General features: G+C 48.0%; 1 protein-coding gene across 1 annotated transcript; it reads right to left on the bottom strand.

Annotated features, from left to right (window-relative positions):
• Positions 1 to 7,123: 7,123 nt before the first annotated feature.
• On the bottom strand, positions 7,124 to 10,063 carry SP5 (Sp5 transcription factor). Its single transcript, XM_038751209.1, has 2 exons — positions 9,912 to 10,063; positions 7,124 to 8,196 (listed from the first exon to the last, which is right to left on the bottom strand). The coding sequence occupies exons 1-2, from the start codon at positions 9,960 to 9,962 to the stop codon at positions 7,201 to 7,203; spliced, it is 1,047 nt and encodes a 348-aa protein (XP_038607137.1). The 5' UTR covers positions 9,963 to 10,063; the 3' UTR covers positions 7,124 to 7,200.
• Positions 10,064 to 14,326: the final 4,263 nt, after the last annotated feature.

Raw genomic sequence — 14,326 nt, 5'->3', positions numbered from 1 at the left:
GAGGTAACTGAGGCACAGAGAAGTTAAGTGACTTGCCCAAAGTCACACAGCTGACAATTGGCAGAGCTGGGATTTGAACCCATAACCTCTGACTCCAAAGGCCGAGCTCTTCCCACTGAGCCACGCTGCTTCTCTATTAAGGTGCTTGCATTTGCATGCACAAGAAGATTTTCTTCGTATTTTGGAAAAACCAAACTAATTCTTCCGTTTTGAAAAATTTCACCTAAATATTCACTAAGATGTATTTGTAATTTTGAAAGGATGAACTAGAACAATCCTTCACCAATGGTGCTACTTTACAAAGTTAGTATTTGTTACCTTGCTGCCCCTGAGTCTTATAAAATCCCTAAAAAGGTTTTTAAAAGCCTGGAGGTATGGAGTAGATCTTGTCTTTGATAGGTAAACAATTATTTTCTACTTCAGTCTTTGGTTTCCTGCTGGGAGACAGTGCCACCTCAATTTGAAAAGAAATACATATCATTAAAAATTTCTTATTATATCTCCCACACCATCCCTCATTGTTCTTTCATGTCTGGCCACTTGACAAGACCCTTTGAGTTTGAGAGATTTTTTGCTGCAGCCCATTTCCCTTACCCTCATCCTGTCCCTCCACTGAAGCACAGCCAGGTTTGACCGAAGGTGTTGGACTTACTTGTCTATTCAGAAGCTGGCAGGAGCCCAGGATCCTTGGCCGAGCCACCGTCAAGCATCCTCTGTGACTGCTGAGAGGAGAATCTTCCCTTGAGAACTGTGCGGCTTAGTGGATACAGCCCGGGCCTGGGAATCAGAAGGACCTGGGTTCTAATCCTGACTCTGCTGTTTGTCTGCTGTGTGACCTTGGGTAAGTCACTTCGCTTCTCTGGGCCTCAGTTACATCATCTGTAAAATGGGGATTAAGCACGTGAGCCCCATGTAGGACATGGACTGGGTCCAACCTTGTATATACCCCAGCACTTAATATAGTGCCCGGCACATAATAAATAACATAAAAAACCCCATTCCCTCTGTTTCTCCATTACTGTACCTCAGTTACCTCATTTGCAAAATGGGGATTAAGACTGAGCCCCATGTGGGATGTGGACTGTGTCCAACCTGATTATCTTGAATCTACTCCAGCGCTTAATACAGTGCCTGGAACATAGGAAGTGCTTACTAAATACCACCAAACCAAACCAAACCAAAAAACTCATTCCCTCTGTTTCTCCGAACTCTGGCATCAGCCTGTCTTACCATCAAAATGCTGAGGATATGGCATTTATTCCCCCTTTTAGGCTGTGAGCCCACTGTTGGGTAGGAACTGTCTCTATATGTTGCCAACTTGTACTTCCCAAGCGCTTAGTACAGTGCTCTGCACACAGTAAGTGCTCAATAAATATGATTGATTGATTGATTCACTTTATTGGCCACAGGCTGGGATGCTACTGACAACCTCTAGACTGTAAGCTTGTCCTTTAGACTGGCAGGGAGCATGTCTGCTAATTCTGTTCTCTCCCAAGTGCTTAGTATAGTGCTCTGCACATAGTAAGCACTCTCTATAAATACTATTGACGGAAGACACAAACTTCATTGTAGGATTAAGCATGAGCTGAATAAGGGGATGGAAAGAGAAAAGTTTTAATCAAGTACAGCAGTCTAAGGAATTCAAACGAATTGTTAAGCATTCCCTTTTCAAGTTTGTTGAAACTTCCATCCCCATTTTTTAAAGAAAAGCTAAATCTGCAGGTTCATTAAGTCTGTGGGGCGCTTTTGCAATTAAAATCTATCTCCCCTCTATCATTCAATCATATTTATTGAGCACTTACTGTGTGCAGAGCACTGTACTAAGCACTTGGGAAGTACAAGTCGGCAACATATAGAGCCGGTCCCTACCCAACTTGTCTCTTCAGTTATGACCCATTACTGTCTTTCAAGTGTCCATAATTCCTCAACATACCTTTGATGTCAGAATTCAGACGAACACATTTATAATTAATGATTATACCTTACTGCCTTTAAAAGGAATTAGATTAATGACATTTAACATGAGCTTTACTATCGAATGCAAACTTCCTCTTCATTGTAGACTTAGAAGTGGTTGTAGTTTATGCACAAAATTTAATAAAGGTAACTACTGACGTTGGGATGCGTAAATTGAAGCCTGTCTGGAACGATTATGCTCAAGTGTGAAATTCTCCATTGGGATTATGTTTCAGCGTAATCACTAAAGACACTAGGGAGAAAATGTTCATGGTGTCTAATAAGTGAAGCCATCAAGTTGTCATCATGAAAAGTACGTGACACTACCTCCCTGCTCAAACACAGGTTATGACATAAGCAATCAGCATTGCAATGATCCGATTAGTGATAGGTAGGTGAGGGAAAAATTACTGTGAACTGTAGGAACCTGAAAAAAAAAAATCAAACCCAAATTGTTTTGTACATTGGTCTGTTCAAAACAAACTTCACATTTATCATTACCACTCTGGATGAGTAGAGGACTACATTTGTGGCTCTAAGATTCAGGAGATTTGCCCATCCTTGAAATAATCAGCAGAAGTGCCATGAATGGCAATGTACCCGCTTCATTTAAACGCTAATTTAAAGGGAAGTCATATTGAGTGGGACAGAACTCTTAAGAAGAAAATAAGGCACTTTCTTCGTGGATAAGAAGTTAGTTGATTAATATTCTAGGCAAAAATGCCCCACTGGGATCAATGGCCAAATATACACAGGAATCATGAGGGGGTTAAAATATATGGCACACTATCCACAAGCATTCATTTACTCTCCATGTTTTTCTTTAAAATTTCATTGGCCTATTTTTCTGTGTTATCAAAAGTCACCAAACATATCCTCTTTGCGGGGTTAATAACCCCTACTCTTTCTCCCCCATTTTAAAACTATACTTAATCAGGCAAGTCCCATTTCCTAACAGTTATCTTGCTTTCATCTACTTTCAATTTAAAACCACAGTGAACTGTAATGAAACGCACTAAACAAAGGTCTCATGTTTAAGTCTGGCTTAATATCTTTCTGCATCCAAAACTCTCACTGGATGCAATGAGTCCAGAGTAATAATCCTGGGGAGATGATCCTCCCAACCTAAATTGTAGTTCAGCTTTGTGCTACATCTGAGTTGTAAAATTAGGAGTTTCACATTACAGTGGTTTCCACAGAAATAGGCAGGGAACATAGGATGGTTAGTTCTTTCAAGTAACCACATGGGCTCAAAATTCCGGTGTTTGATATTTAAAACCTAATACCGAACTGATAGCCAAAAAGACTAGTTTTGGGGAAATACACTGCATATTGTGCCGGTTTCACTATTTTAAATATTCTATCTACTTCAAGCATGGTAAGGTTGAATTTTTGAAACGTATAGCTTTTACCTTAATTTTAATAAGCACTGTGAATCCAATTAGAAAATGATCTGAACTTCAATGGGCTATTCCTGTTCAGAATATAATACAATAACGGCTTAGTGGAAAGAGGCCGGGCTTGGGAGTCAGAGGTCGTGGGTTCTAATCCCAGCTCCGCCACTTGTCAGCTGTGTGACTCTGGGCAAGTCACTTCACTTCTCTCTGCCTCGGTTCCCTCATCTGTAAAATGGGGATAAGACTGTGAGCCCCATGTGGGACAACCCTGATCACCTTCTATCTACCCCAGTGCTCAGAACAGTGCTTTGCACACAGTAAGTGCTTAACAAATACCATTATTATTATTATTATTATGAAATGAAACATTATCTTTTAAAATTGATGGCTAGTCTAGTGACATTGCCAGTTTGCATGGCAAAACTCACCAGAATCCTTTTTCTACTTAGATGTATAATCTAGACAAAAATCCCTAAATTTTAAGAATGTTACCGCTTTTACAGAAATGTGCCTCTTTAGTAAAACAACTGTACAACCCGTTATCAGTCTGCTAAATCCCAGATTTAAACTTGCTTTTATAACAGATTCACAATTAATGATGCTAATATCAAGTCAATTTTTCTAAGCAATAACACGCGATCAATCAATCACATTTAATTATTGTTTGAAACTATTATATCCTGGAACATTGTTTAATGTTGAAAAAGTTACCAAAACTTTCACCAGCTATACTTTAATTCAAGAGTTGCCTGTTTTCAAATTTCTTTTCCTTTCAATTTAATTATATGTTCTGACATAGGACTATTTATCCTCCATTAGTACCTGTTCATTATTTGCACACTAGTTGTGCATTGATGACATACTTCCAAATATCCTGAGGGTCCCATAAAAAAAAATGATTTCCTCTCAACCACCTACATTCCCAAATCTCATCCATTCTTGCTTTGGCCAAATGTTTAGAATTGATTCTATTATTAAGCATTTACCAGGAGGCTTTTCCTCAGTTATAAAAATTCAAACTTCTCTAGGAAAAAAAAGCAATGGAATGATAAAGAACCATTTTCTTTTCTCCGGTTGGCTGAGGCATTCAAAAAAATAAATTCTTTACACCAATTGGAATACAGATATCTGCAGACTTCAGTAAGAAACTCTGTCTGCCAAGTTATCTCAAGACAACTGAAAAAAGCCAATAGAACCAAATACCTGTACCCTCTTTTGCAAATATCCATCTAGCTACGTAAATTACAAGGAAGCTGTATCTTGAGCCTGTTACCTGGAAAGAAGACCATTATCCTCTAGCAACTGATAATAGTAGACCTCAATGTCCTAAAAGTAGAAGTCACCTTTTCTGAAATTGCTGTAGACAAAATAATTTTGCGACTGTGGTTAGTTCTTCTACTTCAAATGAAAGATTAAAAAACAAAAACAAAACCCTGCTATTTTCCTCTATTTCCTCATCTACCAGCATCACCTTTCCCTGCTTCTGAAATGGGCTGTAGTTTTTCTGGTCATTCAAGTCATTCAATTTACCGTGGTCTCCTTCACTGAACTCTTTACTTTCAAATGTTTAATTTTAATACTTTATGAATACTTAACGTTTAAAATAAGTATCATCCTTGAAAATAGCTTACTTCAGAGAACTGACCTATTTAACAGTTCTTAATAAAATCATTTTAGGAATCAGGATTATAGCACTTTTATTATAAACGAAATGGTTCTGGGAGATCTTCCAGGATGTCTGAAAGGAAAAACTCTCATTAACTGCATTATTCACAAAACAGTTTTGACTCATATGCTAACTATAGTGTTATACTTCTTAGGAGCATATAAGTAGTTTAAAGGCTAATCGTATTGATGGATTTCTCAGTAAGTCTGTCAAAGTTCTGATAACTTTTGAGAATCATGGTTTACTGGCATGGTTGACTTTCAGTATGACTATCTTCATTCAGTGATTATTAACTCTCACAATGGCACTTCATTTACTTTGATTAAGCATTTCATAATTAACTGCAGGTATCAATAGTCTATGAAAGCCAGTTAAACCCCGCACTGGGTTTCTAATCGACTTACTTCCCCTAAATTGACTTTTCAGATGCCATGCCCAAGGTAAAATTTGACATTTACCATCCCCTAGCAATGTATTATTTTAACTCCTTTTGTGTTTATCTCTTATTCAAGTAACTTGGTTTTTATTTATTTTTGATCTCTAAGGTGAGGAGTTGCACCTTAGAGTTCCTTAGTGCACCTTAGGTTCCCTTCAAAGCCCTACTGAGAGCTCACCTCCTTCAGGAGGCCTTCCCAGACTGAGCCCCCTCCTTCCCACCTTACCTCCATCCCCTCCCCACAGCACCTGTATATATGTATATATGTATGTACATATTTATTACTCTCTTTATTTTACTCATACATATTTATTCTATTTAATTTTGTTAATATGTTTTGTTTTGTTGTCTGCCTCCCCCTTCTAGACTGTGAACCCGCTGTTGGGTAGGGACCGTCTCTATATGTTGCCAACTTGTACTTCCCAAGCGCTTAGTACAGTGCTCTGCACACAGTAAGCACCCAATTAATACGATTGAATGAATGAATGCACCCCTTCTAAATTCTAGGATCCACTCAAATGCCTATTCAGAAAGGGAAAATATGTCAAGTAGGCAGTTAAGAATGGAAGCTCAACTTCAAGAACAGTGCATACCCCTGGAAGTGCTTTTCAAAAGTTTCAGAAAAATTCAAAGCAGTCCGTGCAAGTACCCCTTTGCCACTTTTCCAAGATGTGAGGAGAACGCCTATCACGGATATTTGCGTTGTGTACTCCAAGAGGAAGCACTAGTCCATTTAGGGTTGGAAAAATCACCGAGATGTAAACGGGCCTAGAGCTTCCAAAGAGGCGACGCAATGTGACTACAACAGTATGCTTCTCAGATTTACCCTAGGTGTTCAAGCTAGAACGGAAATTAAAAACGAAAACGTGCCCTTTGCCGCCCAGAAGCGCAACAAAACAAAAAGCCAAACCCAGATGGAGGTCTTTCCGCAGTTTAAACTTGGTTGAGCGCTGCCCAGTGGGGATCTCCCTCTTTCTTCACTGTCGGGCCTCTGCTGGACTGTGCAACCTCCTCTTGGCATTCCCCCTTCCCTCACCGAGGGACCCCCAAACGTCTTCTGGCGTTTTCCGCAAACGCTCTGCCCGTTTGTGGTGTGGCTCCTGGTAGTCTTGGGCCGGATTATCAGGACAGGCAGGATCCCGGCTTGGAGAACAGGAGGCCGTGCGCCTTGGTGGCCCGCGATTCCCGGGCACGGCTCGGGGGGACACAACTCAGCTCCCCATGTGCTCTTAGGTCTAAACACCAGGGTGCCAAGCTGGACCCTCCCTGGAGGGTAAGCTCCCCCCTACCTCGGCCAGGAGCCCCTTTGGGCAGCCTCCCATGAGGGGCCGTGGCCTGCTGCCCCTTTGCCCCTGAGCGGCCCGCCAGCCGGACCGCTTCGTGGAGGCTTCCGAAGGCAGCAAGGACCTGAGCAGGAGGGGCGCGGGGATCTTCCCGAGGTGACCCCGGTGGCAACGCATTTATTGGAACGGTCGCAGGTCGCTTTACAGAGACGGCTCACGCTGGAGCCCCCGCACGACGCTAAGGACACAAGAAAACACGAACCCCCCACCCCGATTTCACCTCACCCGAAGTATTAAATAACCTGTACACACAAAGTCCGGTCCCGTGGCGCGACTGCTTCGCGGGGCGGAGGAGGGAAGGGGTCCAGGCCCCCCTGATCCCGCAGGGAGCCGCCGATGGGCTCGTCCCCCGGACCGGTCTTGAGTCCCCGGGGGAGGGGGGTCCTGGGGGTGGGCGGATGGTCACAGGTCCCGGGGGTCCTCGCGCTTGACCCCCGCCTCCGCGGCCTTGAGCTTCTTGTTCTGGTGGGTCTTGACGTGCTTGGCCAGGTGGTCGCTGCGCATGAAGCGCTTGCCGCAGTCGGGGCAGGCGAAGCGCTTCTCGCCCGTGTGGGTCCGCAGGTGCCGCTGCAGCTCGTCGGAGCGGGTGAAGCTCTTGCCGCAGAAGAGCCAGGTGCAGACGAAGGGGCGCTCGCCCGTGTGCCAGCGCAGGTGGGCCTTGAGGTGCGAAGTCTTGCCGTAGACCTTGGCGCAGCCGGGGATGTGGCACACGTGCTGCCTCTTCTTGCCCGACTCGAGGTCGGGCCTGGCGGCTCCGCCGCCCGCCGCCTGGCAGTTGGGGCAGCGGCAGCGGCGGCACCTCCTGGCCGCCAACGGGGCCTTGTTGTGCTGCAGCAGGGCGGCGATTTGGCTCTGGTACGGTGCCAGCTCCGAGGGGCCCAGCACCAGGCCGCGTTGTAGGGCGGGGAAGCGCGCTTGCCCGGGCCCCATGCTCCACCAGGGCAGGTCCTCGGTGGCCGGGCCCAGCTGGGGGCCCGGGGGCAGGTTGGAGTAGCCCGGGGGCAAGGCGGCCTGCCCACCGTAGGGCACGTAGTTGGGCGGGCAACCGGCCATGGGCGAGGGCAGCATCTTGACCGGAGAGAAGTCGTAGGGGTAGGTGGGATCCGCCGGTGGTGTCAGGGGCAGCTCGTGGGCCGGCCCGAAGGACGGCTGCAGGTGGCTCTTCTGCGGGGTCAACCCCAGGCCGGGCGGTGGGAGCCCCCCGGGCGACTGAGCCGGCATGTCGGTGGTCCACGGGTGGAAGATCCTGGAGGGCGAGCCGAGGGCCGGGTCGTAGGGCACCTGCAGGAAATCCGCAGGGGCCGCGGCCCCCGGTTGGCCGACCCGGCTACAGGTGGCGGCCAGCAGCGCCAGGGGCGAGGGCTTCACCGGGTCCGGAGAGGCGCTGGGGGTGCGGTCCTGCGCGGGACGATGGGGCGACAGCGGACAAAGGGTTAGCCACGGCCCCCCGCCCCGGACTCCGTCCCCTCCTCCCCGCGGGAGTCCCGCACCCACTTGCGGCCCCAACCGCCGGCGGGGTTTGGGTGGCTGTAGTAAGAAGGAGCGGAAAGCGCGGCCCTTGCCAATCAATCAATCAATCAATCGTATTTATTGAGCGCCTACTGTGTGCAGAGCACTGGGCTAAGCGCTTGGGAAGTCCAAGTCGGCAACATCTAGAGACGGTCCCTACCCAACGGTGGGCTCACAGTCTAAAAGGGGGAGACAGAGAACAGAACCAAACGTACTAACAAAATACAGTTGGTCCTTCGGGAGACGGAAGGGAGGGTGGGGTGGGCGACAAGGAAAAGTGGACAAGTGGGAGGAGAGAGGAAGGTGAAAGTTTCTTCCCTCCGTAATCAATCGTATTTATTGAGCGCGTACTGTGTGCAGAGCGCTTGGGAAGTACAAGTTGGCAACATATAGAGACAGTCCCTACCCAACAATCAATCACTCAATCAATCGTTTTATTGAGTGCTTACTGTGTGCAGAGCACTGTACTACGCGCTTGGGAAGTACAAGTTGGCAACATATAGAGACGGTCCCTACCCAACAATCAATCAATCAATCGTTTTTATTGAGCGCGTACTGTGTGCCGAGCACTGTACTAAGCGCTTGGGAAGTACAAGTTGGCAACATATAGAGACAGTCCCTAGCCAACACTCACAGCCTAAAAGAGTGGGCTCACAGTCTTAAAGGAGGACAACAATCAATCAATCAATCAATCAAGCAATCGTTTTTATTGAGCGCTTACTGTGTGCCGAGCACTGTACTAAGCACTTGGGAAGTACAAGTTGGCAACATATAGAGACAGTCCCTACCCAACAATCAATCAATCAATCGTTTTTATTGAGGGCGTACTGTGTGCCGAGCACTGTACTAAGCACTTGGGAAGTACAAGTTGGCAACTTATAGAGACAGTCCCTACCCAACACTCACAGCCTAAAAGAGTGGGCTCACAGTCTAAAAGGGGGAGACAGAGAACAAAGCCAAACATAGTAACAAAACAAAATAAACAATAGTTCTGTACAAGTAAAATAAATAGAGTAATAAATATGCACAAACATATATACAGGTGGTGTGGGGAAGGGAAGGAGGTAAGATGGGGGCGCCCCAGACCAGCCGGTCTCACTTGGCCTGGTCCAGGCTCCCCGCCCGGGACACAGAGAGAGAGAGAGAGAAAGAGAGGGAGGGCGGGGGACCCGCGGGGGACCCTAATTCTGCCCTCGGTTACCCCTCCCCTGCAGCCACGTCTCTTTGCCTGCCTACCCCCACCGCGGAAAATTTAGCCAAGCCCGGTGGCCCCCTCGAAAGGACGGCTGTGTGACTTTGGGCAAGTCACTTAACTTCTCCGTGCCCCAGTTCCCTCACCTGTAAAATGGGGATTAAGATTGTCAGCCCCACACGGGACACCCTGCTCACCCCGTAGCCTCCCCCAGCGCTTAGAACAGGGCCTTGCACACAGTAAGCGCTTCACAAATACCAAAATTATTATTATGACTGGCAGGACCGGACGGCGGGCGCCCCAACCGGGCCCTCTGCGGTTATGTAAGCGCTCAATAAATCGATTGAGTGGGTAGAGAGGTCCCTCCTTAGGCCTTCTGCCCCTTCTCCCCTCCCAGCCCCCGGGCGCTCACCTGGAGGAAAGCCTGGAGGGTGTCGTTGCGGAGGACGGCCACCGCGGCCATGGTTACTGGGCCCCGCGGGGCGAGGGGACGAGTGAGGGGCCACACGGAGGCATGGAGGGACCAGGGACAGGACGAGGAGCAGCCCAGCTTCTTCCCCCGGCCCGGCCCGGCCCGGCCCCTGGCGCTGCCCGCCGCCCGTCTGAGCGCTCCGGGCTCACCTCCAAGAATTTGATAAGGCCTTTGCCGGCCCGCCAGCCAGTCACAGGGAAGATTTATGGCTTTGAAGTTTGCCGCTACCCAATCATCAAAGAAGAGCGGCTCTTTCAGAAGCGAAAGCGAATCCTTTGAATCCCCAGAGCTCCCAGGGTGTGTTTGTTGGGCTGGATAAAAGGGCTGATTATTAGGGGGGACGGGGAGGGAGGAGATGAAGGCGGGACAATTAATGAAGTAATCACTGTGTGGGAAATGTATATACACAAATAATTGGATTTTCCTGATCAAAGGGGCCCTCGCCGCCTGGAGACCCTCGCACGGGATGCTGGAGACACTGGATTCCCCCCCCCCCCCCGCCCTCCCCTCTTTCCCCTCTCTCCTCCTCCAAACCTTACTGGCAATTAAGGATTTGTAGCAGAGGCAGGGCCTAAAGTGACAATGTGTCTTTGTTATCTTCAGAGAAATCTGCCTCCGGATTCCGGTGCTTTACTTTAGTGACGGGGGTGGGCGGGGGAACACACACACACACACAAACACACACACCCCCTCCCACCCCCTCCATCGAATACGTTCACCTGTTCACCTGAGCGGCACTGAGGCAAGAACCCGAAAGAACGGGAAAACTTTTCCCAACTTCGTATTTCTCTCCTTCCCCTCCCCCTAATCCGAAATCGAGGTCAGCGAGATTCCAAACCAACGTCGTTAGCCTGCCTTCCCTTTGTGGCGGCCCTGGGGTCCGCCCGGTGAAATGTGTACCATTTCCTGGGGCTCAGGGTTGGACTTGGGGGTGAATTTCTAAGCCTCCCACCGGTGGCCTGGACCCTTTCCCTGGGGGATTGTTTATTTTATTTTATTTTGTTAGTGTGTTTGGTTTTGTTCCCTGTCTCCCCCTTTTAGACTGTGAGCCCACTGTTGGGTAGGGACTGTCTCTAGATGTTGCCAATTTGTACTTCCCAAGCGCTTAGTACAGTGCTCTGCACACAGTAAGCGCTCAATAAATACGATTGATGATGATGATGATTGTCATTGAACCTGACAACTCCCCGCCCACCCACCAACTGCAAGCACCCGAAACAAACCCGGTTGCCCGTGTCCCTAAAGCCGTACCAAAACTCCCGTTAAAGGAAACTGGGGGAAAACAAACAAACATTACTGCCTTATATCCTTGTTATCCAAAAGTACGTGGCAAGTAAAAAGAGACGACCACCTGTATATATGTATGTATATATGTTTGTACATATTTGTTACTCTATTTATGTATTTTACTTGTACATATCTATTCATTTTATTTTGTTAGTATGTTTGGTTTTGTTCTCTGTCTCCCCCTTTTAGACTGTGAGCCCACTGTTGGGTAGGGACTGTCTCTATATGTTGCCAACTTGGACTTCCCAAGCGCTTAGTACAGTGCTCTGCACACAGTAAGCGCTCAATAAATACGATTGATGATGATGATGATGATCCGCCAAGCTAGCTCTCTTCCTCCCTTCAAGGCCCTACTGAGAGCTCACCTCCTCCAGGAGGCCTTCCCAGACTGAGCCCCTTCCTTCCTCTCCCCCTCGTCCCCCTCTCCATCCCCCCATCCTACCTCCTTCCCCACAGCACCTGTATATATGTATATATGTTTGTACATATTTATTACTCTATTTATTTTACTTATGTACATATCTATTCTATTTCTTTTATTTTGTTAGTATGTTTGGTTTTGTTCTCTGTCTCCCCCTTTTAGACTGTGAGCCCGCTGTTGGGTAGGGACTGTCTCTATACGTTGCCAACTTGGACTTCCCAAGCGCATAGTACAGTGCTCTGCACACAGTAAGCGCTCAATAAATACGATTGATGATGATGATGATGATGACCATTTATTAATCTGAGAAACCCGGGCGGCTTTCATTACTGCCTAAGCCATCTGGATCGAGGGAAGTGCGAAGCTTCTGCCCTGCTCAGAGTCCATTCCCAGGCCCTGAGAAGTTAAAGTTGGCATCTCAGACTGACGTCTCCGGGGAAGCCCCCTTTCCAAGGGCTCAAGAAACATATTTAGTGGGGGGTGTGGGAGGGAGGGAAACATTCCTCATCCTACCAAAAAAAGCAATAGAATAGAAAGGATAGAACTTCAGCCAATCCCCCTACTTCATTGTAAACCCGTAATCCAAACTAGATTCCTGGCCACACCCGGAAAAGCAAACTAACTTTCTCAACACCCTCCCTCTCTGAGAAGCACTGTGGCTTAGTGGAAAGATCACGGGCTTGGGAGTCAGAGGTCATGGGTTCAAATACCGGCTCCGCCACTTGTCAGCTGTGTGACTTTGGGCAAGTCACTTCACTTCTCTGGGCCTCAGTTACCTCATCTGTAAAATGGGGATGAAGACTGTGAGCCCCACGAGGGGCAACCTGATCACCTTGTATCCTCCCCAGCGCTTAGAACAGTGCTTTGCACGTAGTAAGCCCTTACCAAATGCCATAAAAAAAGTTTGCCAGCTTCTGCCTCCGCCCCGTTTAGTAACGAGCGCCGTTGGGGTCTAAGGCGCTGACAGGTCTGCTTGAGTCGGGGGGAGGTAGAGGAAGAGGAGGCGAGAGGGGCCGTTCCTCCCGCAGGACCTACCTGCTCAACTCCCGCGCCTTCCCCCCACCCGCTCCCGAGAGCACACAGCCCCAGGCCCTCTGCCCATTTGGTGGGAAAATGGACACATCTATCTATCTATCTAATCTCCTCACTGTGCCTCGTTCTCGCCTGTCCCGCCATCGACCCCCGGCCCACGTCCTCCCCCGGGCCTGGAATGCCCTCCCTCTGCCCATCCGCCAAGCTAGCTCTCTTCCTCCCTTCAAGGCCCTACTGAGAGCTCACCTCCTCCAGGAGGCCTTCCCAGACTGAGCCCCTTCCTTCCTCTCCCCCTCGTCCCCCTCTCCATCCCCCCATCTTACCTCCTTCCCCACAGCACCTGTATATATGTATATATGTTTGTACATATTTATTATTCTGTTTATTATTTTACTTGTACATATCTATTCTATTTATTTATTTTGTTAGTATGTTTGGTTTTGTTCTCTGTCTCCCCCTTTTAGACTATGAGCCCACTGTTGGGTAGGGACCGTCTCTATATGTTGCCAACTTGGACTTCCCAAGCGCTTAGTACAGTGCTCTGCACACAGTAAGCGCTCAATAAATACGATTGATGATGATGATGATGATCCGCCAAGCTAGCTCTCTTCCTCCCTTCAAGGCCCTACTGAGAGCTCACCTCCTCCAGGAGGCCTTCCCAGACTGAGCCCCTTCCTTCCTCTCCCCCTCGTCCCCCTCTCCATCCCCCCATCTTACCTCTTTCCCCACAGCACCTGTATATATGTATATATGTTTGTACATATTTATTACTCCATTTATTTTACTTGTACATATCTGTTCTATTTATTTTATTTTGTTAGTATGTTTGGTTTTGGTCTCTGTCTCCCCCTTCTAGACTGTGAGCCCACTGTTGGGTAGGGACTGTCTCTATACGTTGCCAACTTGTACTTCCCAAGAGCATAGTACAGTGCTCTGCACACAGTAAGCGCTCAATAAATACGATTGATTGATTGATTGATCTATATTTGGGTGGGAGGATGGGCGGTTCATTACTGTACTGAAATCTTGAAAAGGGGTGGGGGGGAAGGGAGATTAGGGAAAGGCCCCGCAGGCGGGGCGCCCCACCTCAACCCCGGATTTCTAATTTCTGCAACTGTTCCCCCCGGTGAGGAAGGCGGAGACTCTTGGGCCGACGGTGGCGGCGTTGGAGCCCTCCCTCCGGCCGCCCTCCCTGAGGGTCCCGTCCTCTAAGACCCGGCTCTGAATTAGGGCGGGGGCTTTGAAGGGATTAAGGGGGCCAAGGCCTCTCCCACGGCCCGGGCTGGTGGCCGGCTGGCCGGGCAGCCCAACCCGCCACCCCCATCCTCAGCCCCTTCATCTCCCTCAATCAATCAATCAATCATTCGTATTTATTGAGCGCTTACTATGTGCAGAGCACTGTACTAAGCGCTTGGGAAGCACAAATTGGCAACATATAGGGACGGTCCCTACCCAACAGTGGGCTCACAGTCTAAAAGGGGGAGACAGAGAACAAAACCAAACATACTAACAAAAAAAAAAATAAAATAAATAGAATAGATATGTACAAATAAAATAGAGTAATAAATATGTACAAACATATATACATATATACAGGTGCTGTGGGGAAGGGAAG

This window comes from Tachyglossus aculeatus, chromosome 9 (assembly GCF_015852505.1).
Source record: "Tachyglossus aculeatus isolate mTacAcu1 chromosome 9, mTacAcu1.pri, whole genome shotgun sequence".
Taxonomy (NCBI): Eukaryota; Metazoa; Chordata; class Mammalia; order Monotremata; family Tachyglossidae; genus Tachyglossus; species Tachyglossus aculeatus.
Note: the sequence above shows the minus strand (reverse complement) of the source record. Positions and strands in the feature narration are given on the sequence as shown.

Coding starts and splice junctions, on each gene's coding strand:
- SP5 (XM_038751209.1), bottom strand. CDS start 9,962: ATGGCCGCGGTGGCCGTCCTCCGCAACGACACCCTCCAGGCTTTCCTC. Junction 8,197..9,911: donor CCCTCCAGGCTTTCCTCCAG/GTGAGCGCCCGG, acceptor CGTCCCGCGCAG/GACCGCACCCCCAGCGCCTC.